The sequence below is a fragment of the Lissotriton helveticus genome, chromosome 2_1, assembly GCF_964261635.1.
Source record: "Lissotriton helveticus chromosome 2_1, aLisHel1.1, whole genome shotgun sequence".
In the NCBI taxonomy this organism is placed as follows: Eukaryota; Metazoa; Chordata; class Amphibia; order Caudata; family Salamandridae; genus Lissotriton; species Lissotriton helveticus.
In genome coordinates this window covers 788515397-788541541 of record NC_136059.1, presented here as the reverse complement: position 1 = coordinate 788541541, position 26145 = coordinate 788515397, and the positions used below count along the sequence as shown (strand labels likewise).

Here is a 26145-nt window from a genome sequence, read left to right as displayed (position 1 = left end):
CTCAAAAATATTGGAAAAATCGGTCAACTCGCAACTGTTGAAATTTTTGGCGGAGATCAATCTCCTACACTAGCCAGTTGGGCATTAGGCCCCACTTCAGCACTGAAACTGTGCACCTAAAAGTTGTGGAATATGTAAGACGCGCAAGGCCATCTTAATCATGCTGGACTGTCCCCATAAAGGCTCCTCGGTCCCCTCCATGAAATCGGGATTTAGAATATTGCTCTCAATTGGCTTACCTCTTTTTTCAACAGAAGAAGCCAAGAGCTCTGGATTTATTTTATTTATTTGTGAGTTTGTACCGCGCTGGAATCGACTTCCGAAGGAGTATCTCCGCGCCCAACACTAGTGAGAATCAAGGGTGGAAACAAAGAGAGCTGATTTGGATGCTAAGACTGAAACAAAAAAGTTTTCAGCCTTTTCCTGAAGGTCAGATGGTCCGTACACTGTCTAAGAGAGATGGGAAGTTTATTCCATAGAGTAGGGCCAATAAAAGATAGGGCTTTTTCCCCCTGCCTAACCTTCTTCACTGTAGGTACTTGCAGAAGAAACTGGTTACTGGACCGGAGGGTACGTGCTGGCGTATACGGTTTGAATTTTTTGGCCAGGTACGAAGGGCCCAGGCCCTGTAGGCCCTTGTGGACCACGCAGCAGATTTTAAACTTGACCCTTTGGCGGATCGGTAGCCAGTGCAGCTTTTCCAGCAGGGGACGAGAAGGAGATCTAGGAGGGGCATTCAAGACCAGCCTAGCAGCAGTGTTTTGCACCACTTGGAGCCTACCAAGTACACCCTCATTGGCCGAGACCAGCAACCCATTGCAATAATCCAGGCGGCTGAGCACCAGGGCCTGGACCAAAGTTTTCCTAGTGATATCTGGGAGTAGAGGAAACACTTTGCGGAGAAGTCCAATTATATAAAAGCATGACCCTACTGTATGTTTCACGTGGTCCTTCATAGATAGATCTTGGTCCAGCCATACACCCAAGTTCTTCACCCCCTGCTTAGGGCTAGGAACAGGGCCTAGATCTGAAGGCCACCAGTCAGGGGTCCACAGCATTTTGGCTTCCCCAAAAAGCATAACCTCAGTTTTTCCCACATTACACTGTAGGAAATTTTAGGTCATCCATAGTGAGACCGCCTTCATTCCTTCTGAGAAGGCTTGCTTAACCGCCGGGGTGAGTGACTTGAAGGGAAAAAGGAGCTGAGTTTCATCCGCGTATGACACTGGAATAAATCCAAAAGCTCTCATAATCCCAGCCAGGGGGGCCACATAGATATTAAAAAGTGTAGGGCTCAGGCATGAGCCCTGTGGCACCCCCTTTGTAATCTCTACCACAGTGGAGCGAAATGTGCCCATGTTAACACACTGTGTCCGGTCGGACAGGAAGCTCCTCAACCAAACCAGTGCCAAACCCTCGAGCCCAACCTCTACCAAACGCCTGAGCAAGATGTCATGGGATATGGTATCAAACTCTGCCGATAAATCCAATAGCACCAAGATGACTGAGTGCCCCTTATCCTGTAACATTCGAAGATCATCTGTCACAGAAAGGAGCGCTGATTCGGTGCTATGATTCGGCCTGAAGCCAGACTGAGAATAGTCCAGACTTCCAGTACGTTCGATAAAGCTCTACAGATGGCTATTGACGTGCTTCTCTGTTAATTTGCTCAGGTACGGGAGGAGGGATATGGGCCTAAGGTTGGACAGATCTGTATATGGAATAGAGGAGTTCCTTCTGATGGGTCGCACCAAAGCCGACTTCCACTCCTGTGGGACTAGGCCTTCGGAAAGCGAGAGGTTGACAAGGGACTGGATCACAGGACCGAGTGCCCTGCCAACCGTTGGCATAATTCTGGCTGGAATAAGGTCAGATGGACAACCACTTTTGGTTTGACCAATGAGATCCTCAACATCACACAGGGAGGCAGCAGGAAACTCGGTGAGCAGGATGGAATTAGCTGCCCTAGGTTCCAAAGATGGTGCCAAAGGCCCGTCCATGGAGAGGCTTGAGCCAACAATTTTATCATAGATCCTATCAATCTTATTAGTGAGATAGAGAGAGATATCGTCACATAATTGTTGTGACGATAAATCAGGGCTCTCACAAGCTATAGGTTTCGTGAAAGTATGAAGGATCTGATACAGAACCTTAGGGGCATTGCCAGCCTCCGTGAGTTGCGATGCAATATGGTTCTTACGTGCTGCTCTAATGCTGCTCTAATGTCCTTGTGATAACCAGATAGAGCCGTATAATAGCGGTTCTTATCGGCCTCCAAATGAGACGATCTCAAAGCTTTTTTAAGCTTCCTACATTTCTGTTTGCGAGACCGTAATTGATTAGAGAACCACACTTCGTGCTGCAGTGCCGAACGTAATTTGCATATTTTCAGCGGAGCAATAGTTTCTACCGCCAAATGGATGGCGAGGTTATATCTGGATAAGGCCAACTCAATATTCTCAGTAGGTGAGATGTAAGGTACAACAAATGTCTTCTGAAAGACATCCTCTGACACCTTATGCCATTGTCTCCGCCATAGCGGTAAAGAAGAGAGCTGATTAGAAGATTTGGCCAAATTGGGCATGACAAATTCTATAATCGCTTGATCTGTCCAGTTAACCTGTTTGGGAGGGTAGCATATAATCTTTGATGAATTGGACAGAACTAGATCTAAAGTATGTCCTGCCCGATGAGTGGGGCCCACGTTATGCTGCTTTAGCCCTACTAGGGAGAGATCTGCTAGCAGAGACTGGCCCTCCGCGTTGTCCATTAATTCACTATGAATATTGAAGTCCCCCAAGAGAAGAAAATCATTCTCAGAGTTCATGTGCGGGGCCAATGCTTCCACTAGGGGAAGAGAGAAGGTCGTACAAGGGCCAGGGGGGCGATAGACCAAAGCCCCTTTCCAATTGGTCCTTGACGAAGTACTAATCCTGAAAATCATTAATTCCATATCTGTCGTGCAGCATTGATCTAAAATTGAAATGGAAATGGCACATTTATGAACTATGGCAATACCCCGCCCGTTTTTGTTGGGCGGTCCATCCTTACTATTTTGTACCCTATTGGAATACCAAGGGTGATTGCGGAGACCGAATGGGGTTTTAGCCATGTCTCCGTTAAAAAGCACAAATCCGGTTGTTCGGTGGAGATAAGGTCCCAAATCTCAGTATGATGGTAAGCCAGCGATCTGACGTTACACAACAAATTATTCCACCCTGTCTGTACCTGCAAGACAGCCACTGAGGGAGCTCCTATATGATAGTAATCATCAACATAGGGCGTCTGAAACTGGCAGTGCCAGCAAGAAAACGGTCCTTTCGGGAGTGACCAAGCCTCTCTAACACAGCCTGATAAAGGAGTGGGCCGTAGATCATATAATGCTTGTAACGAGTAAGTAACCCGTGTAGATGTTTCGTGAATCCTGCCAGAAGATATGGGGTCATGGCCCCTGGCCACGTCTGGTCGCGGACGGGCGCAGACGGGCTTCTCTTCGGCTTGTCTTAGGCGCGTCCTTAGGCGCTCCCCTGCGCGCTTGTAACGACGAGAGGGCTAAATAGCCCTGGCCGTCCGACAGCTAGAACGCTAACCGTTCCAGTTGGCGGAAGTACCTGGCTCTCCCTGTCCCGCCCTCCGCTCAACGGTACTAGCTACCGAGTCGGACCGGGGCGGGCAGGATGGAAGATCGAGCACAGGCTTCCCTAAGGTGAGTGCCAGCTCCCCTTTAGTTCCCCTTGATGCACAAAATAATTTTAAGAGATTTTAAAAGCACGTACAATAGGCACTTCAATTTAAAAGAGGAATTCGTTTTTACAATTTTAAAATGCGGGAAATCAGAAAATCAGAGAAACAGCACCATAGAATGAGTCTCAATGTATCTCACTGAGCGTGAAGCAGGTCAGGGAGACACTGCCACCGTCTTCCCTACCACCTACTGCCTCCTTTCTCTCCCAAAGTGTGTTAGGTGTACCTCAGGGCTCAGCTCTAAGCCCTAATTTGTTCAATGTTTACCTTACACCATTAGCAGTATTGGCGGAATCTTTAGGAGCTAAAGTAATTTCTGAGGCAGATGGCACCCAGTTTCTCTTCTCCTGTGGAAAAGGAGAAGAGTTTGCAGGGGAGGCTATTAAAAACTGCCTCTCTAAGGTGTTGTCCAGGGGCTGGCCATTAATCAGTTAAAATGCAAACTGTTTAAGGTCAAGAGTATGATCTTTGGTTCATCATGACCAGACTTATGGAGAACCTTCTGGCCGAAGGACGCTGCCCTCCCGGGCCCTCAACAGGGCTCCATAGAGAACTTAGGCATTAAATTTGATAGTGCCCTCTCCTTTCAACCACAGACCCAGGCTCTGACAGGTTCTTGCTTTCGGATGCTTTGGATGGTGAAAAAAGTCCTGCCCCTTTTATCAGAGTGTTTCAAGAGAATGGTAATACAAATGCTAATAATGTCTAAATTACATTATGGGAATGCTCTCTAGCTAGGTCTTCCATAGTACCTCCAAGACAATCTTCAGGTGGCACAGAACTCGGCAGCCTGGTTACTTCTTAATTTCCCCTGAGAACACATATGTCCTCTCATCTAAAGGCCCTCCACTGGCATCCCATAACAACTAGGATTCTGTTACAGTAAAGCTCTGCATGGCTCAGGTGCCAGCCATCCGAGGGATAGGGTTCCAGAACTTTACATTCTTCTTCTGAAAATGTGGCTAAAGTTCCTAAAACTCACTGGCTCAGAACAGGCTGTAGATCCTTCTCCTATCTGGGGTCGGTTATATGGAACAAACTCCCTTTGGAGCTACGCACTTCGCTTGATCTATCCACCTTCAATTAAAAATTAAAGACTTTGCTCTTTCGGCAATCAGCCTCGGTCATCTCTGTGGGTGCCATTATGTCTGTGTAGTGCGGCAACACTCTTTAAGTGGCTACATGCTGTATAAACCTCAGTAACATAATATAACATAAAAGTGTTATCATCAATGACGTAAATTCAGATGTTGCAGTGCTGTTATCGATGATGTCACACATCTCATGAGCGATGTAATATGTGAGGTAATTAGCAGTGCATGACCTGGGCACATGTTATGGTTACTTTAGGGCATGCCACTTTAACCTGTGAATTTCTAAATTTTTTACACATTTAAAGTAGGATATAATTACAATCTCTAACTATAACTTGACTTTAATCTTTGTTTTTTTAAGTGAATCTCAATCATAAAGTAAAATGTCAATCACTGTGTGTGGTGTGGGGTTAGGCATAGAGCCCTTCTCCCAACCTCCCACTGGCAACCAACTCCCCAGTGCACTTGGCCTTTGGTCGTGAGCGCTGTGGGGTTGGGCGCAGGGTCTAACCAGCGGCCAGGCCCTCACCCAGCACTCTGCTGGTGCCCTAACACTCACAGCACACAGCCTCCTTTGGCCGTGGGTGTCGTACGTTGGGGTGTAGACCCATCCCGGGGCCAGGTCTTGTTCCCAACCGTCAGCTGGCTCCCAACCTCCCATCCGTGTAGCTTGGTTCCAGTGGGTATGCCCAGACGTGGTAACCGTGCTCACTGTGGCAATGAAGCCAAGCTACACCCTTCAGAAGAGCCCCAAAAATAGTGAAACTGATCCAGGTTTGCTATTATTCTGGTTTGCGGACAACCTGTCCTGGCAGTAAGGGCTGGGTAGTTCCCTTTGGAGCATGGTCGAGACTGATTTGCTTATGTCTGGGTCCAAACTCACGTGGCATGGTGGGAAAAAGAATGTTCGATTGGAATGCCAAGTGTTCGGTAAGACTTATTGTAAGCATTCTTCCCATCACCTTTTGTGCCTTTTTCAACATTTACCCAAAAAACAGATGGCGAGAAGAAGGGGCAACCAGCTGTTCATAGATGTCTCAACACACAGTTTATTTATTAACTTTAGGTGTATATTATCCACCATTGTCCCTATTTGATCAAATTCAGTGTTCAAACAACTGTCTAGGCGCGGCATTAAAACATTTTTGGAGTGCATAATTAATAAATCTTTATTTGCTTTTTGAAATATTCTGATTGTGAATATGTGCAGTGCAGGAATGACAATGTTGCTTGATTAAACTGAATTGTTGACGTGTAAATTCTCTCCAGGAGATTTCTGCCTGATTGCACACCATCTGACAACATTTCCACAGTGGTAGCATTCCAGGACAAACATGGATAAAGCTGTTGGGATCTGGTCGTCGTCAGTTCATGTAGGGAATATTTGTCGTGGTGATATTTGAAGTCTTCTTTATACCAATGATTCACAGACAAGGCGTCTCTCTGCCTTCTGCGAGGACGTATTACAGAATATTCCCACCACGATATCAAAGAATATGGCCAGCTTTTTACGACAGAATAGGCATAACTCAGACAGTTAATGAAAAATACTTCGTAAAGGCACTGTTACCCTGCAACAGGGCATTCCTAGTGCTGAGGGATTAAATAAGGACGGTTGAAGGCTGAACTGAAGTGGTTTTCATTTTTTGCGAAATGTGATGCAAGTCTGTTCCAGGCGAAGAGATAACACGCAGTGCCGCATTTGTAAATTAATAAGTGTCAGGGCTCTGACCAGGGGGCCATTGCAGCTTGCACCACCCATCGCCTCTGTCATCGCTGCCAAAGCAACTACTAACCATCTCTCATGCAAGTGCGATATGTCAGATTATTGCAGGTCCCCAAAGCTAAAGGAATGGCTGGGAAGCCAGGTATTACTACTTTGTAATGTATATTGTATTCATAAACAACCGTTGTTCTGCTCATCTCTAAATTAGATGAGCAATGCCACCATGTGGTAGACTGTCCTAAGTGCCGTGTTGACATTTAAGTGCAGTGCTGAGCACCGGATACCACCGGCTCAAATTAAGCTCTGATAACAGGAAAACATTCTAGTGCTTGGTAGCCAAGAAAGAGAAAGCACCCCCCATTCCAAATGTTCTTGATGTTGGGGACCTGCATGAGGTGAGCAGAGGAGTGGAGACGTCTGTGAGGCGCATGAAGGGTGATGCGCCACTGGGTGAAGAAGGAACTCTTTCTTTGAAAACCATGCTGACCGGTGTAAAGAGATCTGAAAATGAAACATATGGCCACCAGGATCCAGAGCAAAGCTGCTAGAGGTGGCCAGAGACAGTGAAGCTGATCAGCAAACGTAAAAGGAACCTACAACTGTATTATGTGTCAGCTGGAGCCTCTGCATCCAATAATCTGGGAGGGCCTAATCCATGAAGCAGCAGTGGCAATTCCGTGGCACGATGAGTGCGTGGATAATTGACTGTTGCCAACCAAACTGTAAGAGGAGAATGATTTTTTGTGACGCCCTCATGCACGCTTTACTATGACCCTGTTGACCTATTCTGCAGTGGTAAGGGTTTGGTCAGAAATCCAGATGTTTTTACAGAATTGGTGGGAACGGGGGCAGCACCACACTCCTACCGCAACCAGCCACGTGTCCAGAGAGAAGGACCCTCGTTCTTGTCCCCGTTACGTTTTAGAAGGTTGCCCTTAATCCAACATGCTACAGTCAAAATATATGCGTGAAAATTATCTTGAGTGGCCCATATGTTTACTGAAGAAGTACAATCTATTAATTCGCATTAATTACACCAGTGAACACACCTGCTGGCGCCATTAAATGTGCCACACTGTGTTAGACAGTATTCCAGACCGCGCCGGGCATCACCTCCTTCCATGCTTCCATGTCTGACTGAATAACCCCAGCCGCCTTGAGAGGAATGCCCAGGGTAGTTAAATTTAATATGGCCATTGCACCTGTAAATACTATTGATCTTTACTAAATCTTTCCCATGATGCCACAGTGTATGGCCCTGTCATAGAAAATGACGATGGTTTGTGCCGCAAAAAAGGGTGCACTAAAAGTGTTTTTTAGGTTTCGACCTGGCGAAAGGAGCACGAAGTGCTCCTCCCAGATCGAAAACTTTTGTCAACAGTATGGATGTTCGGACGGCCTCTGTTTGCCATTGGCTAGCTCCATAAATGGACGCTAGCCATTGGCAAACAGAGGCGTCCGTCAAATCCCGAGGCGACTGGTGGGCGTTCCGGCAATGTTTTTCCCTCTCCACCCTTTTCGCATCGTCATTGGGCGGTGGGCGGAGTTTCGTTTTGTTTTTTTTTGTCCCGTGATGTTTTTGTCATTTTGGAAAAGCCTTTGGCCGAAGTGGAGTGCTGCGCCCTCGCTGCTCTTCTGTGGCTGTCCGTTCCCGCCCGCCCCTCCCGCTTCCGTGTCTTTCCCGCCCCCCCCCTCCTGCTTCCGTGTCTTTCCCGCCCCCCCCTCCCGCTTCCGTGTCTTTCCTTGTTGGCTTTTGGCTACGTCATGCTACGTCAGCCAAAAGCCGGGAACGCCCCCGAATCTGGTCCGGCCGGCCCGCAAGCAAGCCGGAAGTCCCGCCGCCGCTTGTTCTTTGCCAGGGGAAAAGTGCCCGGGAGAAAGGAGTGCGGCCGCCAGCGAGGCCCCGGTGCAGGAGAGCCCCGCCCTTGGTGAGTGCATTCAGGATTAGGTGGTAGCAATGGATCGACGGGAGGGGGCGGGGGTGGATGCTGCAGCTTGCGCGCTGCGTGATGGCAGTCTCGAGATCCGCCTGTTCTGTCACACTTTCCAGTAGTTGAATTAAGCCAAGGCCCTGCACTGGGAGGCTTCCTGCTCGACTTCGTGCTTCGAAGGCAGGACGGGAACAGACTCCGCGAAAAGAGAAACTCTTCACTAGTGGGGCTTTCTTTGTGATCAAAGAGAGCACCCGGGGGTTCTGGGGCTTCCTGCGCAGCACTTACCTCTGTGCCGCGCGCCTGGACCGACCTTTGTGCTTGTGGCTGCAGGGCCCAGCCGGAGGGTTTCCTGCTCAGCACTTCCCTCTGTCTCGCGGCACACAGAGCCACGCTACTGCTGGAGGCCCCGGGCCAAGCCCAACTGGAAGCATGTGTTAAACTCGTGCATCCCGCCTTCGCCCAGCCTGCTGCTCACCCCGCCGCCTCCATGGCCCAGCTGCGCTGTGTTTACTTCCGCCTCTTTTCCTCACCCCTCGCCTGTTTGTTTGTTGCTTTCCTATGGCCCGTTCTGCCACTTCCCGCCGCCTGCTTTGGTCATTTTCTTTTTACCCTACTGCATTTTCTAGAAACCCCCCTCCCTTTCTCCACCCTGCCCATCCCTTTCTCTGCCACTCGCACCCGTTCTCTGTCGCAGTCCCTCATTTTCTTTGCTCTGCCCCTCTCGGCTCACCAGCCCTCCTTTACCTCCCCTCCTCTTTCTTGGTTTGTGTGGTCCTTTTCCTCTTACGCTCTAAAATCCTCGCCACCTTTCTATACCCATCTGCCCGTTACGTCACCAAGTTCTGTTTTGCTTGTTTTCTCTCCTCATGTTAGTCCCATTTTCTTTCTCTCTCATGCCTCTCACTGCCTTCCCTTTTTCGTCCACTTTCTCTCTCATCATTTCTAGCTTCTCTTGGTCCCTTCGCTCTCTGCCCCCACAGCCTCATCTCTCTCCTCTCGCCCGTGACAGCCCCTGGCCTTGAATAAAGACTTCACACCTGTTCGGAGCTGTGAAGCAAACATTTCTCTGGGGTTTGTGTTGTGGGAGGCATGTCAGACAGCACGGGTGCTGGGCCTCTCTCCCGAGAGCGATGCTTTGTGCCAAGCCGCACGAGGTCTGTGCCACGAGAGCAGGGGAAGCCGCAGAACAGCGAGCCAGCCTGCCCCAGACAGACCCGAGCAGCATGAGTGATGTGCCCTCCTTCCCACAGCTAGGCCAAGCTGCACGGAGCTGTACCCACGTGGCTGGGAGCTGTGTTCGGCTGAATAAGACGTGTCTGTTTCACAAGCACCATGACTCAGACGGAGAATTGAGCCTTGATAGGGGGTACCAGAACGGCGCCAACTTCCTGAGAGTTTTACCAAAATAGTTAAAAGTGTAGCCATGATATCCCAGAGGCAGCCTCGGATTGGGATCACAATTAGTCCCCGGAATTGCCCCAAAAAATGCGCCACCATCTGGTTAGTCTAATTAGCTTTATACAGTGTGAACACATCACAAAGGCACTGACTAGAGCAATGCCCTTAAGCACCAGTCACATTGAACATTTCAAATGTATTTTTATTTTAGGGAAACTAATTTTACTTTAGGGAAGATAAAATGATTTATCCATAATCACAGGATGTTGAGCTGATGCCAGGACTTGAACATAGTTCCAACGTTTGCAGCTCTGACCATAACGTGGAGTATGAGATTTTGTATGACTTTCAACATTCTCAGTTGATTTTAAAATGTTCTTTGGTTGGTCAATTGCCATCTGAAATGTGTTGACAGTGGTGAGGTTTCTTGGATTTTTCATACTTCATTTATACATTTCGTACTGTTGCTGCTTGCCTACCAGATAGCTTTTAGCTGTCTGTAGGCCAAAGACTTATGTGCACCATGCCAGAAACCTACAGTGGGCTTACAGCTTTGCTATTGCGTACCATAGTTTGGCTTTGTTATTACTCTTGCTTGCTTCTTAATGGATGGCTTGTCTTCTTGTGTTTGTCCCTTCTCTGAAGCATTGCCTCTTTGCTCTTTTTACCACTCTTTTGATTGGCTACTTCTATTCTTCCGCTGCACCCATTTAGGTAGCTAAATTGTTTCTTTAGCCCCTCCATGCTCTCTCCCTTATGTGCTTCTCCCCCCAAAGGCCTGCCACACATGCTTCGTGTTGCTCTCTACTCCCCCATCTTCTCTTTCCCTCATGTGCAACTGTTTCCATAATTCCAGCTTCATCATCTCTCTACTTGCTTTCACTCTGGTGTGCTATTCTTCGTGTCTATATATCACTACGTGTTCCTCTCTTCTTTCCAGCCCCACCATTTTATTATTTTTTATTCAAACCCCCGCCCCCTGGCTGCGCTTGCTTCCCTGCCCCCTCGCTGTGCTTGCTCTCCTAGGTGTGTGTGTCTCTGGGTGTGTGTGTGTGTTAGTAATTGCTGTCTGCTGAGCTCGTCCAGTAGGGTACAATATGTCTTACATTTGCGAGAGATTAAGCTGTTGGCAATGTAAATGACAATGCCATTTATTTATGTTAAAAAAAACATAAATAAAAATAATGTCAAGAGCAATGCCAATAGCTCTAACTTTAACAAAGGCGAAACCATTGCATTGTAAATGCTTGTTTTTACTGTGAGAACATTTGGAAAATGGGAGCCAGAGACGTAGAAGTGTCTAGGCGAGGTGGGGAATCCAGGGGTCGATCGAATGTGTGAGGAGCTGAGATTAGGCCGTCTGAAGGAGATTTCAGGGAGGCCAGGACCTGGGATTTCAATAACCCAATGAACGTAAAGCCAGCGCGCAAGCATGAGATTCCACTCAGTAGTGTATATCTTTAGGGGAGCAATTGGTAAATGTTCACCATTCAGCGAACTGTGGTGTAGTTCTATGCAGGAAACATTCTCTCTGAGCCCAGTATTGACTGCTGAATTCCTCTCGCAATGGTTTTCCTCATAGATTCACACTGTCAGAGTGAAGCAGCCCAGTGCTGCCCACTAGAATGTATAGCGCTTTCTGTACAGATTTAAAAAGCATGAAGTGTACTACCTGTGAGTGGTTGGTCAGCCCTGACGTGGCAGAGCACCAGGATCACTTTCCTTCTACAGTGGGGATCAGTGACCCTCATTATTGTGTGCAGAGCAGCTCTGGAGGTGGGGAGATGGGGCAATGGGACTGGTTACCAGTCTTTAGTCTTTGTAGATGTGTTTGAGTGACTTTTTGGACCATCCTGGGGCCGAATTACAGGAAGGGACCTGGGGCTCAAAATGTAAATGTAAATTGATACTTGTATAGCGCACTACTCACCCTCAAGGGTCTCAAGGCGCTTGTACGAATACCGCTTTAGAACCCATCCTGGCTTTCCCTGTGAGGTGTCCACTCCTGGGCACCCCCAAGGTGGAGGCCAGGCATCCTGGGCTCAACTGGAACGTTGACCTCTTTGTGCTTCCCCTGGGCACTTTGGTATAACAGAAGGGGCTGAAAATGTTGGGTGGCCCCTTCTGCAATGCTGATAGTGCTGGCGTACATGTAGCCCGAGCACTATCGCTAGTGGGTATTCCCTAATTTGCATGGGGGTGTGTCCCAATGCAAATGATTGTATCACTTTTCCTCTGAACCCGTGCCGTACTATGGACGCAGGTGCAAAGGCAAAGAAGCTGTCTGGAGGTGCACAGAAAGTGCACCACAAAAAGATGGTGTAATGTCAGTGCACACCCTGATGCCAGCCACCTGGAGGGGAGATAAGGGGTCTCACGGACTTCCCAAACCTCCCCCTGCAGGCGGGTGCAGTTACTCACTGCACCTGACTGCAAAGGGATCTTCAATGCCTCCTCAAAGTTCAAGCGGGGTGCCGCCGGTACAGCGAAACACAGAGCAGCTTTGAAGCAGTTGCTCTGTATTTTACTTGAATATGCTCCTGCATGGCAGCATGAGTTAGCAGCTGCCATGAGAGCAGTGCATTCTCTGTCTAGGGCGCACTTTTCTTATTTGCACACGGCACACCTAATCAAAGGTACGCTATGGCACAAACAGGAAAGAGGTGCCCTATGTGTAATAAGAGCCAGGTGGCCCATGCTTACTGAGGCCTTGATGTCATTTCATCATTAGCATCATGTACACTTCTCTCACTCGAGACAACTCTTCCCTTTCCAAAGCCTGGGCTGTACCACAGAATGTATCTATCCAATGGAGAACACATACATGTTGTCACAGGAGGATGTGATGCACTCGATCATGGTTCTCATGAACTACCCTGCTATGGGCTTTCTCTCCAAGGAACACCTTCTCTTCGGAGATGATGATGGTATCTTTCACTGTTCCATGTGTTTATTTCTGATACATTAATTACTGTCAGGTAAATCTAGGGAGGGTAATCAATTGAAAAGAACAGAGCGGCTGACCAAGGTTATGCACAAAATATTTCAGAGTATGATGTATAAGTCCATATGTTGTGCACACTACATCCAGAGTATGCCGCACCAATACTCTCCTGCAAAGCAGATCCCAAAGTTCATATATACAAGGACGGTGCTCCAAAAAGGGAGTGCTCGGAAGCTCCAATTGTTGTTACAAAGTTCTTTTTATTAATTCCAGTTAAAACAAATTCCTCAGCCAACGCGTTTCGTTCACACTTGAACTTCGTCAGGGCTATTAGATAGAGGAAAGTTCCATTGGGATTAACCCTCCTCCGTAGGTGATGAGGGTTCAATAAACCATGAGTCCACAGTGATCCAGATAAAGATTGTCTGCCACTGAGTGGATATAGTAGTAATCATCCATTCTAAATAAAAACCAGTATGAGTCTCCGCCGTATGATAACCTCGGAAGGGTCCGACCAAAAATTTGGGCCACCCGTATCTGGTCGCTGAAGATGTAGCAAGTAAATAGAGTGCAAATCTAGGGAGGGTAGTCACAGAGTATTTAATTTTGGGAGCCTTTTGTTGTTTTTCATCAGTATCAGATTAATATTTCGGGTTAGGCAAATATGTATTTCGTTTTTGTCCTATGCCTGGCAACCTTGTATTTTTTTCCTTCTCCTTTATGGGAGGAGCTTATCATTCCGCCCCCTTGTTTTATTTTAATTTTCGTATTTGTTTTTATTTTTTATCGTTCCTTACCCTCACCCATAACGCTTTATGTAGCCTTCTCAATATTTATGTTTCCGATTTTTTTTCTTTCCTTTTTGTCCAAATATATTTATATAAACATGCCACTGCCTCTAACTCCATTGCGTTATGAACCAGTGCAGCCTTGAGCTCAGCTGCTGGTGGATTGGAACGGCTGCCATTTGTTCATCTTGGTGCTCTCTGGGAGCACCCAGGTCCTTGGTGTGCTCAGTTAGGTTCTTTCAGTAGTAAGAAAAGTCCATCTTGCTGCAAGTATGATTCTGCGCCTCTTTTCAGCCGGCCCAGCAGTGGTTACTTAGACCTGTGCAGGGTGATTCGTAAGCTTAAAACCAATGCACCTAATGGTGACAAGTGTCGTCTGCAAGAGACCCAGAGATACCTCTAGAGATTGCTAATCCTTCTGAAATATTCCCAGTCACTCACCCATCTAACAGAACCATAGTTGAAAGTTAAGCTCAAGCATCCCCTCTACCTCTTGTCCATATTCAGGACAGGATAGGTTTACTGGAGAGTCTTTCAGACTTTTGGATCTCCCCACAGTCTCCTATTCCATATAATCATCTGATCTTCAAGGGCGCTTTTGTCCCCCGACGCCAGCAGTGTACCAAACGCTTGTGTGAAGTCACCCATAACTCTACACCGCAAAAGCTGTTAACTAAAAAAAGCTGACACCAAAGGGAAACAGAAGTAATGATACAGGAAACAACCCTCCTTCTTAAACAGCCTTGCATCTATTAGACAATGCTGTCAACCTCGATGTGAGGAGCCGAGCCAACCATGCAGCCATAGTGACCTTACAGTGTGTGCCCTTGCTACTATCATGAAGCCACTGGCCTGGTTTACAAAGGACTGACATTGCAGCAAACACGCTATTGGTTTTGAAGGTGCAACACTCCTGTGACCTACTAATAACTCAAGAAACCAAGTTTGTTTTCCACTCTTCTTGTTTTGTGTTAATTGTAGTTTTTGGATTACGGTCCTCATTACGAGTTTGGCGGGCAGAGTAACTCCGTCACAAATGTAGCGGATATCCTGTCTGCCAAATTACAATTCCATTATATCCAGTGGAACCTGCAATATGCCGTCTCATCCGCCAAAGTCGTAATCAGGCCCTAAGTCATTTGAATTGCCGTTATTCTGCCTGCCCTATTTTTGTGGTCATTAAAATATTCAAGCAGGAAAGCCCATCCGCTTTGTTTATAATTTATGAATATGACCATTCACTACTCACTGACTGACTGCCCCATAGGCGGTCTCGAAACTTCCCACTCTGCAACGCAGGTTGAAAATGTGCTTTACTGTATTATCAGTCCTCGGGCTTAATAGGGGCATCCATCACTTGCATCTGCGCAGTGTGCTACAGTGTAGCTCTGCTGGCTTGGGCACAAATGCTGTTACACCTCTGTGCACCAGTATTGCATGCATTGAGTGTAAAGTAAGATTTAAAAGACAAAGGTGTACATGGGGGCTAAAAGCTATTTTCTTTCCCCACAGTCGAATAGAGCACCTAAAATCACAGAATGACTTGCTGACGATAACCCTGGAGGAGTGCAAGAGCAATGCGGAAAGGATGAGCATGCTTGTGGGGAAATATGAATCGAACGCCACAGCTCTCAGGCTTGCTTTGCAGTACAGGTAAGCATATGCCACTGAATCATAGCCGACCTAGTGTGTTACACAGTGAAAAATATATGAAGTTGGTTGTTAAAAAATTGATTGACAAGATGTAACTGTTTCCCCTGAACCACATTTTCTCTAGTCAATACAACCTGCATTAAATCTCATTCCAAACTTACAGTGCTTTGTTCTAAACCACTATGGGTGACACCTTTTGACATTGTTCTGGCAGAACGTCCCCTTGTTCATCTGAGCCAGCTAAACAGTCCTTAATGTGGGCAACTCATCTACCAAAGCCCCCCCCCCCCTTACCATCCAGTTTTTTTGTAATGGGCCCAGAAAGATTTAGGTATCCTGACTAATTTGTATAGGATGGGTTGTCAAAGGTCTGGCCAAGTGGTTCAGTGTGGCTCAACCGTTTACGAATGAATATACATAGAAATGGGCAGATATGAAATATAAGTATGGGTCAAGAAAGGGCACTTGAAAGAAAGATGGTATCACCCGCCACTTGGAGAAAAGATTTGCAGGCACTTCTAGCATGTATGCCTATACATTAAAGCCATGTAGCACCATACTCATTAGGAGGAAATATGGCTACACGTGAATATACAGTGTACAGCATGCACCTGCATAGTGACATGACACTGATGAGCATCTGTCTTTACAAAGTTCATGCAAATGCCCCACAGACCACCGATTGATTACATGAACTAAAGTGAGACTTTGGTGTGCTGGGCAGTACTCCGTGTTACACAAGGCTGACCGATAATGCTGGGAGATTTTGAGCCATAGTTGGGCATTATGAAACAATTGGCAGGCACTGAACAGTCCAACCTTAAAATAAAAAATCCCTGTGAGGTGAGAAGGCGGCCATTCCAGTGACTTAGCAAACAGTTGTGTGCAGGGCTGACCCCTGGGCAACTTTTTGGTTAGGTCTGGGAACTTACTACCTAATAGAAAAGTGCTGCTGGGTGCCAGAGGTGTTTTTGAGAGGCAGATAGCAGTCAGAAGCAGCAGTGGGTCAAAATAGAGGGTCCTTCTATAGGCTTTGATGGCTCTCATAAAGGTATTTGGGTAAGGCAAGCAAAATACACTAAAAAGAGCCTATCTGGACATTGGTCATTCCTTTGGATGCCTTAGGATAAATAGGCAATCACCTGCATGGAATCTCCATCATCAGGCTACTCCTTTAACCGAATAGTCCACCCAGAATGAGATGAAAATATTAAAATACTCCTAAAATTAGAGATTGGGTGGGGAGGGAGTTCTGGTGAGACCGCCACCACAGTGGCCAACTAACTGTACAGTATCCAAAACAAGTATTGGCATAGCCAATAGGTCTTGCCTTTGGGACCTTGTAAGAGGGTGCCTCTGTGGAACCGAGAGCTTGAAGAAACAAAAGCAGTAAATTAAAATAAACAAATCAGCCATGCACTTTAAACATAATATTTTTCTTGCAAAGCAACAACAAAAAATACACGCTATTACTACACCCCCCTTGCCTTATGTTGTGGCTGCTAAAATAAGGATGGTAGTGTATTTGGGCATAAGCGAAGACTGAAATACCGAACGAAAGTACCGCGCAAGTTTCTTTGTTGCGTTGACATATTTGAGAAGACACATCAGTAGCACAGATGGGAGTTGTGGACCGCTGTATTATTGTGGTCAGGATGGATTAATATTTGCACTTGGACAAAGTGCTTAATTTGTGCCAGTTGTTGCAGGTGGTAGGCTTCAGCAGTTATTTCTGGGGACCTGGACGTAGTTTTCATAATTGGAGTTTGAACTACAGCAAGACAACAAGAGTGGGAACAAAGGAGGAAAAGAAAGGATGTAAAACTATTGTGTAGGCAGTACTTAAAATACACTTGTGTAAGTACTCGCTTTCATCAAAAATTGTAAACGTGAAAACCCACAGAAAGATGCAAGTCATCCAGTCTCTTAGTAGACTGCCAAAAATGCGTTCGGTTCCTGTGGCTAACTAAAAAAAAACAAAAGGCAATGCAAGGCTAAGATTGCAAGCTTGCTTGTGTGGGAATTGTGATCTGTAATTAATAAGTACCCATTGCTGGTGTAAAGGTAAACAGGAGTATTTTGTATTCGATAATAAATTTATGAAGCATTAAGGCAGTCCATGCAAAGGACCCTGATAAAATATCAACTTAAAATAAATGTGCACATATTGTACAGCAATGAAGTAGAAAAACAATTAATAATAAATGCACTTCCTATTAATAGGACAAAATAAATTAGGCATGCTTAAAAGCGATACAAATAACTACTTGTCATCCTAAAGAGGATAAATGAATTGACAAAGTAAATGACAACCTTCAAATTTCATGCATTATAAACTTGGAACAGATATGAACTCCAATATATTACGATACATTGCCAAACTCACAGACAGCTTTGTGGAGGGGAGGTGGGGGGGGACTGGCGGGTCTGGCCATGTAATACAATGGGCCTGCGGATAATGTCACAGGCCATCCCCATGGTGATTGCCTGCAGGATGCAAGTCACTCTACTCACTCTATCTATCTATAAGTGGCCCAGGACAGACTGAGCGGGATCCGTGTAAGGGACCATGGAAGGAGCGTAACGGGAAGGGCGCGCTGAACAACCACAGATATCCCACTTGAAGCAGCCTGTGGTGATGTTAGAATTTGGTCTGCATCAGACAAAATTGGCAACTAGTCATAAATCTAAAAATGCAAAGAACATCAGGGCAGAAAAGCAACCACGTAAAAAAACAAGCGGCGCCCGTGAGGAAAGATTAAGCACACGGGAAATTAAGTTAAGTAAACAAAACACGATCGCCTCCCTCCAATGCAGACCAACAAAAACAAGGAGGCACTGCTCGCTCCCGCAGGCAAAACAATGTGGGAAGCGAGGAATGCAACTGCCCTCCTTCGCGCCCCTGCTCACTCCCAACAGCAAAACGCTGTGGGAGTGACCAGTAAACAAAGAGGTGGGACATGCATCCCCATTTGGCCAATTGCGTGCTTTCATTTTTGAAAGCCACGCGCAAAGGCCAATAGAATGTGTGGAAGTTAAAAAAAAAACACACAGACGAGTTTGGAGAAAGTCTGGAGTGATTCCAAGAGGCCTCTCCATAGAGCAGCGCATGCGCGCTGCGCTAGTCTCGACCTAAAAAGGGATAGCCTGCTTGTCACAGAATGAGTATTGGCAGATAAAAACCAAGCACTTGATTATCTCTGAGTTTTAGCTGAAGGGTGTATCTTGGGCTGCAGTATGTCGATAACTGTGGTGGTGCAGCAACATCAACCAGCAGAGACCGCCAGTGAGGCTGCCACGCTCCACTATGCTTAACACACTGCTTTGAGAGGGCCAAAGAATCCAAACTACCCCCACGGTTGTGAAACTGTGGAGTTGAATCACTGGAGAGATATTTGTGACTGGTCATAAGTGACCTACGGAGTACCTGAATGCTCCAGCTCTCAGTCTGCTGGCAGTGGTGCATGCTGGGGGTCTGGCAGCAAAGGAAGGCAGCTAGAGAAGGTTCACTGCAACCACTCGTCAACAATGTTGCCTTCCTTGACCATGAGCTGGAAGAGCTTTGAATCCTGTCCCTACCCATTAGGGGAGTGCAGGGCAGTTACGAGGTCTGTTTTGCAGCTGGATCTTAAAACATGTGCCTGAATGATTTACCCAGCTTAAAGGTTCTCTACTTGAACTTCTCAATGAATTTTTCTCCCCAGGGGCCTCAAATCTGTATTTAAGGTCTCGAGCGGGGCTGCCTCGGGTCATCCATGGACAGACTGAAAAGTGTTGGAAACTGTCACCTGACCAGAGGATAATATCAGAGAAGAATTAAGCACACGGGCCTACTGTAGGCTTTGAGATGCTAAAATGACAGAACGTTAATTGTAAAACTTGATTGCACCTTGTATTTCAGCCTTAAATACCTGCATTCGGGAGAGCTTAAAACCTTGGAGGAGAACCACTCCTATGACCTCTCCACTCAAGGACTGGGAGAGATTAGAATGAAAATACACTGAGTTTGAGGATACAGCAGAGCAAAAGGTTAAACATCCACATAAATATGCTAGGACTAGGGTGTATGGAGAAGCGGAGCAACTGAGCAGGACGCTTGCCCTTTTAAAATGTCCTCTTTGGCCCCCGCAAGCCATTACCCAATTGGAGAGTGTCGATGGCACCATGCTTTATGATGCTGCTGATGGAACTGGTGGATTACTACTCCAGGATGTACAAATCCCGTATCTCCAGATCTTGTGATGATTATACTAAGTATTTTGAATGTATAGCCTTAGTCTGGATGAGAGGTCCCCTAAAACAGTTTTTACATATACCTGTCATGTTGAATGAGGTTAATGCCGCAATAGCAGGGCTTTGGGTGGAGATGGGTTCCTTACTGAGTTCTACAAGGAATATACCACACTCTTTGCCCCTCAACTATTGCAGGTATGCAATGATGCACTTTGCGTATTGCAATGTGTACTCTTGCAATGTGTACTCTTGTCCTCCCCCCATGAGTCCAAACGTATTACCCTCCTTAAGCCTGGTAAGCCACCTGCCCATTCTGACTTCTATAGGCACTGTCCTTTAAAGAATCTAGATGCAAAGATTTTAGTGAAAATCTTGGCGAATAGGCTGCTACTGCTCCTCCCTGATCGGGTCTTACCAGACCAGGCAGGTTTTATTCCAGAGAGATCTACTGCCCACAATCTCCGAACACTCTTCACCCTTATTCATCAGTTAGACCCGAGACAGGAGATGGCAACGGTTTTTCTGAATGCTGCCAAGGCCTTTGATTCCATCGAGTGGGTATACATATATGTGATATTGACTCGTATGGGTACACCCATATTAATCTGGCTCACTTACTGTATAACAGCACATACTCTCAAGATTCGATTGAGTGGGAAAGGGTATCTGCCAGGGGTGCCCATTGTCTCCTGTACTATAAGGCGATACAAAAGGGGGATGATGGACGGAGCGTTTGAGCAAATCAAACACTCACCCCCAGTCAACTGATCTGGGTTTAATCCATCACCATTCTTTAGCCCACTCAGCCACCCCTTTTCAGACATGGCTATATGCAAATCAGTCTGACCCTGTGCCTCATGGGAACAGTCCAGCCCGAACTGCCAAGCCATGTCTTCCATGGACCGGAAACAAGCATCCTGGGACTGGTTTCGGATTCATAATCCTCATCAGCCAGGCTATCTTGAATCCAGTGGCCAAGTGAGCAAGGGACTCACATCTGAGCATACCCTGCCACACTTAGGGCGAACAAAGCGATACAAAAGGGGATGATGGACGGAGCGTTTGAGCAAATCAAACACTCACCCCCAGTCAACTGATCTGGGTTTAATCCATCACCATTCTTTAGCCCACTCAGCCACCCCATTTCAGACATGGCTATATGCAAATCAGTCTGACCCTGTGCCTAATGGGAACAGTCCAGCCCGATCTGCCAAGCCATGTCTTCCATGGACCGGAAACAAGCATCCTGGAATGGTGATGGATTAAACCCAGATCAGTTGACTGGGGTGAGTGTTTGATTAGCTCAAACGCTCCGTCCATCATCCCCTTTTGTATCGCTTTGTTCGCCCTAAGTGTGGCAGGGTATGCTCAGACGTGTGTCCCTTGCTCACTTGGCCACTGGATTCAAGATAGCCTGGCTGATGAGGATTATGAATCCGAAACCGGTCCCAGGATGCTTGTTTCCGGTCCATGGAAGACATGGCTTGGCAGTTCGGGCTGGACTGTTCCCATGAGGCACAGGGTCAGACTGATTTGCATATAGCCATGTCTGAAATGGGGTGGCTGAGTGGGCTAAAGAATGGTGATGGATTAAACCCAGATCAGTTGACTGGGGGTGAGTGTTTGATTTGCTCAAACGCTCCGTCCATCATCCCCTTTTGTATCGCTTTGTTCGCCCTAAGTGTGGCAGGGTATGCTCAGACGTGAGTCCCTTGCTCACTTGGCCACTGGATTCAAGATAGCCTGGCTGATGAGGATTATGAATCCGAAACCAGTCCCAGGATGCTTGTTTCCGGTCCATGGAAGACATGGCTTGGCAGTTCGGGCTGGACTGTTCCCATGAGGCACAGGGTCAGACTGATTTGCATATAGCCATGTCTGAAATGGGGTGGCTGAGTGGGCTAAAGAATGGTGATGGATTAAACCCAGATCAGTTGACTGGGGGTGAGTGTTTGATTTGCTCAAACGCTCCGTCCATCATCCCCTTTTGTATCGCTTTGTTCGCCCTAAGTGTGGCAGGGTATGCTCAGACGTGAGTCCCTTGCTCACTTGGCCACTGGATTCAAGATAGTCTGGCTGATGAGGATTATGAATCCGAAACCGGTCCCAGGATGCTTTTTTCCGGTCCATGGAAGACATGGCTTGGCAGTTCGGGCTGGACTGTTCCCATGAGGCACAGGGTCAGACTGATTTGCATATAGCAATGTCTGAAATGGGGTGGCTGAGTGGGCTAAAGAATGGTGATGGATTAAACCCAGATCAGTTGACTGGGGGTGAGTGTTTGATTTGCTCAAACGCTCCGTCCATCATCCCCTTTTGTATCGCTCCTGTACCATAAGCCCTTGCAACAGAACCCCTGCCATATGTAAAATGACAACTGCATGGTAGGCGGGGTCTTGCCTTTTCTCCTCGAAATCTGATAGTGGTATTATATGCAGAGAACATCACATTGTACTTCTCAAACCGACCCAAAACCACAGTCCTTCTATTTGTGAGTTCACTATATTCAAAGCTCTCTCTCCGGTGTTAGAATACATTGGAATACGTTCACCATTCTCCCACTGATGCAGGCTGCTCCTCTTCATGGGCTAGAGTTTCTCCTTGCATGGAGCACAACTTCTGTCAAATATTTGGGCGTGTGGGTCGGTCAAGACAGGATCACGATAATAAGAGAGAACTATGGGACAGCAATGACCTACATCAAGGAGCGCATTCGGTGGTGGATACAGCTTCGATTATCACTGGTAGGGAGAACTGTTTCGGATGAAGATAGTCATCTTACCTTAACAACTCTCTCTTCAACAACATTCCCACACCGCTGAATCAGCAATATTTAAAAACGATGAAATCCCACATAATTATATTGGCCTTGGCAAGCAAACATTGAGTGCAATGGCAGGTGCTGATCCTTTCTTATGAGCAGGGGGTCTAGCAGCGCCAAATGTCGAGCTATATTAATACTCGGCGAAGCCCATTTTGCACATTACTGGATATAACCCCTCCACCCTCACACCTCCTTCCAGTGCACATGTAGCATTGAGCATGAAATGGCACATCCCACGCCTCAGGGGGCATTACTGCGGCAGATGCTACCCCACAGCCGGGTAGATGTAGTATGCTACCTGCACGTAGCTGGCTTTTGAGAGGATCTGCAAGCAACTGGGCATCCCTATACTATACTCCCCTGTGCAGTCCCTTCATCACTTTCCTTTCACATTGCTTATTAAAGCAAAGGCAATGTTACAGAAGTTAAACAAATGGGGAATTGAGTTGCTGGTTGAGCTCTGTCCCATGGGACAATTCATAGAGTGTCCTACTACGATAGACAATACTGGCCCCTCCTTGCTAGATGTATCCCATACATTTGACTCCACACCCTGTGAGTGGACCGGTGTCCCACATTTGTTTCCGGAGCCCCCAGAATCCAACACTGACCATGTTCCTATCAGCAAAGTCAGTCCAACACTTGACTACAAAACTCTACTCCTCTATGTGAGCTGAAACCACCGCACCGCAGCCTAAGGCCACGCTAATATGGAAGGCAGATTTGGGGAAACAATCCTAGATAAAGAAAGTGCTTGCTGTTGCACCCAGACAGGGGAGGTTTCACATTTTTGCCGGCTGAGCCTGATTCACTTTCAACATGTGCATCAGGGCTACCAAACCCCCCGCCCCCTTCAAAATGTTTACCCATAAGTTACAAGCTCATTCTCGTTGTGCCACCTGTAATGCAGAGGTAGGCTTTTTGCATTCGGCGTAGGTCTGTTCTCGAAATCACAGTGTTTCATGCACTAGCTGAAATGATTATTCTGGACATAACCTCACCCCCTAACTTGGCTTTACTTGATTACACTGGGAATATGCTACATGCTGTAAGATGATTCACTTCATTGGCACTGCTGTTGGCAAATATGCCAGTATCCTCTGCATGGGGTAGTATCCGTGTGCCCAGGGCGAGACTCTGGCTGCAGGATTTGACATTATGTAATCACTAGCTAGACCTCTAGAATTCCACGATGCTTCAGACCCTACAATCTAAAAATATATTGAGCTCAGTTCAAAAATTTATTAAACCATGACACTGAGGATACTGAGTCAGGATAGGCCAGGGCTGTCTGAGATAGACAGAAGGGATTTAGGAGAGAGGAGATTGGAGGTGGCTATTCGTGTGATCTCCAGATTTGGCATATTAAAATGACTAAAAGCTGAACTACTGATTCAAACTGATGTCACCAAGTACTTCAAGGGAATCCCTGCTCTGCTTTGTGTTGAGATCTGTCAAGGGATACATTGTAGGACCATTAATATGTCTAGCTTACTTGTTGACATTTGTCAATACTACACTGAAACACACCCAGAACTGCACTGTTTTGTATTGAGTTGCAATATCAATAAAAGTTAATAAGCAAACACTTCCATTCAGACACTACATTGCCAGTTGAATGGGAAACAGCAAGCATGTTGTTAGTCATTACAATTGGGGGTGGGGTCGCACACTACTCACACACCAGCGGGATCACCCCTAAGGACTGTGGAAAGTATAGTTCGTGTTCCGCAATGCATCTTCTTTCGATTCTCTGCTTTCTTCGCTATCTTCGCCATCCCTGGACATGTGTTTCGGGGTATTTACCCCTCATCAGCAGGGATTAGGCCGTGTTCTGGGGTTGGAGGTGGCTGCCAAATATTGCCAGGTTTAACCCCTTCGCTGCTAGGCCTTTTCCCCTCCTGTGCTGAGGCTTTTTTTTGGCGTTTTGGAGTAGTGCGCGCTTAGGCCCTTGTAACTTTTTGACCACATAAGGTATCCACGCCAAATTTGCGTCCTTTTCTTCCAACATCATGTGGATTCTAAAGGCGCCCAGGGTTTGTGGATTCCCTTGGAGGGGTCCCATAAATTAACCAAAATATAGTGATTTTTTTGTTTTTTTCAGAAAAATGGGAAAAACGGGCTGCAAATGAAAGCCTCTGGGTTTTTCCCTGAAAATGGTATCACAAAAGGGTTTGTGGGGCTGAAATCTCCATTTTCTCAGCTTTCAGGGAATGACAGACTTTTGTCAGAGAACCGAAATTTTTCACTCAGTTTTGGCATTTTTCTGGGACATAGCCTATTTTTGCTATTTTTAGAGCTTTCCACCTCCTTCCAGTTAATGGTAGAAATGAGTTTGAAAGCAATAATGGATCCTGGAAAGCTTTACATTTTCGAAAAGTAGACACAATTCTGAATTCAGAAAGGGGTCATTTGTCTAAATCCATGAAGGTTTCGTTATAGAAACTAACAGTTAGATATTGGAATATTTGAAATTTTGTTGAAAAAAACAGCCTTTTGTCTCAACGTTTTCACCTATAACTTTTTCTAATTTTGACAGCTCTTGGAAAGCAATATACCGTTACATTTGTTAGACCTTCCTGGTTGTGGGGATATATAGGACTTGTAGTTTCACCAAGAACCCGACGAACCTAGATCCAAAAACTGAGCAGCAACTTGCAATGGTATTTTTTCATTTACTGGGTATAGTGCACTTTGTCTTGGAAAATGTATACATGGAATAATCTGTATGAAAGACACCTATGTATTTCTGAATTGGGTACAAATTATAGACTTCAGAAACAGTATATAATTGCACATTTTCAAAGTTGGGAATACTCATACTAGCATGAGAATTATTGGTCATTTTTCATAAAGATTTTTTTTTTACAGAATGTCTTTCATTCAAAGGGAGAAATGCATGAAAGTTCAATAGGTAATAACAGTTGATTTACAAATCTGAATTACCCCAAGTGTCCCGATAAAAACGGTACCTCACTTGTGTGGGTCGGCCTTGTGCCTGCGACAGGAAACGGCGCAAAATGCAACGTGGTCACACCTAAATTTAGCAGTTACAAATTGACCCTTTTTTGGCAAAGTGCCTACCTGTAGTTTTTGCACCCTAGCTCTGCCGGCACCTAGGGAAACCTAGCAAACCTATACATTTTTGAAAAGTAGACACCCAGGGGAATTCAGGATGGGGTGACTCGACTGCCTACCACCAGGTTTTGTTACCCAGAATCCCTTGCAAAGCTAAGATTTTGACAAAATAAACACATTTTCCTCACATTTCTGTGGTGGAAAGTTCTGGAATCTGCGTGGATCAACAAATTTCCACCCACCCAGCGTTCCCCCAGGTCTCCCGATAAAAACAGTACCTCACTTGTGTGGGTCGGCCTTGTGCCTACGACAGGAAACGGCACAAAATGCAACGTGGTCGCACCTCAATTTCCCAGTGAAATTTTACGTTCTTTGGAAAAAGAGACTACCTTTTGTTTTTGAGCCGTAGCTCTGCCAGCACCTAGGGAAACCTAGCAAACCTATACATTTTTGAAAACTAGACACCCAGGGCAATTCAGGATGGGGTGACTCGTCTGCCTACCCCCAGATTTTGTTACCCAGAATCCCTTGCAAACATACAAATTTGACCAAAAAAACGCATTTTCCTCACATTTCTGTTGGAGAAAGTTCTGGAATCTACGTGGATCAACAAATTTCTACCCACCCAGCGGGCCCCCAGGTCTCCCGAAAAAAATGGTACCTCACTTGCGTGGGTAGGCATAGTGGCTGCGACATGAAACAGCGCAAAACGCAGCATGGTCGCACCTC

At 46.4% G+C, this 26145-nt stretch overlaps 1 protein-coding gene across 3 annotated transcripts in view; it reads left to right on the top strand.

Moving 5' to 3' along the window:
- The window catches only part of MCC (MCC regulator of Wnt signaling pathway), a 1512525-nt gene that overhangs the window by 1208006 nt on the left and 278374 nt on the right, over nt 1-26145 (top strand). For all 3 annotated transcript variants that reach the window (XM_078675515.1, XM_078675517.1, XM_078675516.1), the window contains one exon: nt 15141-15281. In XM_078675515.1, coding sequence (XP_078531641.1) covers nt 15141-15281 — 141 coding nt within the window. The remainder of the gene's footprint in view (nt 1-15140; nt 15282-26145) is intronic.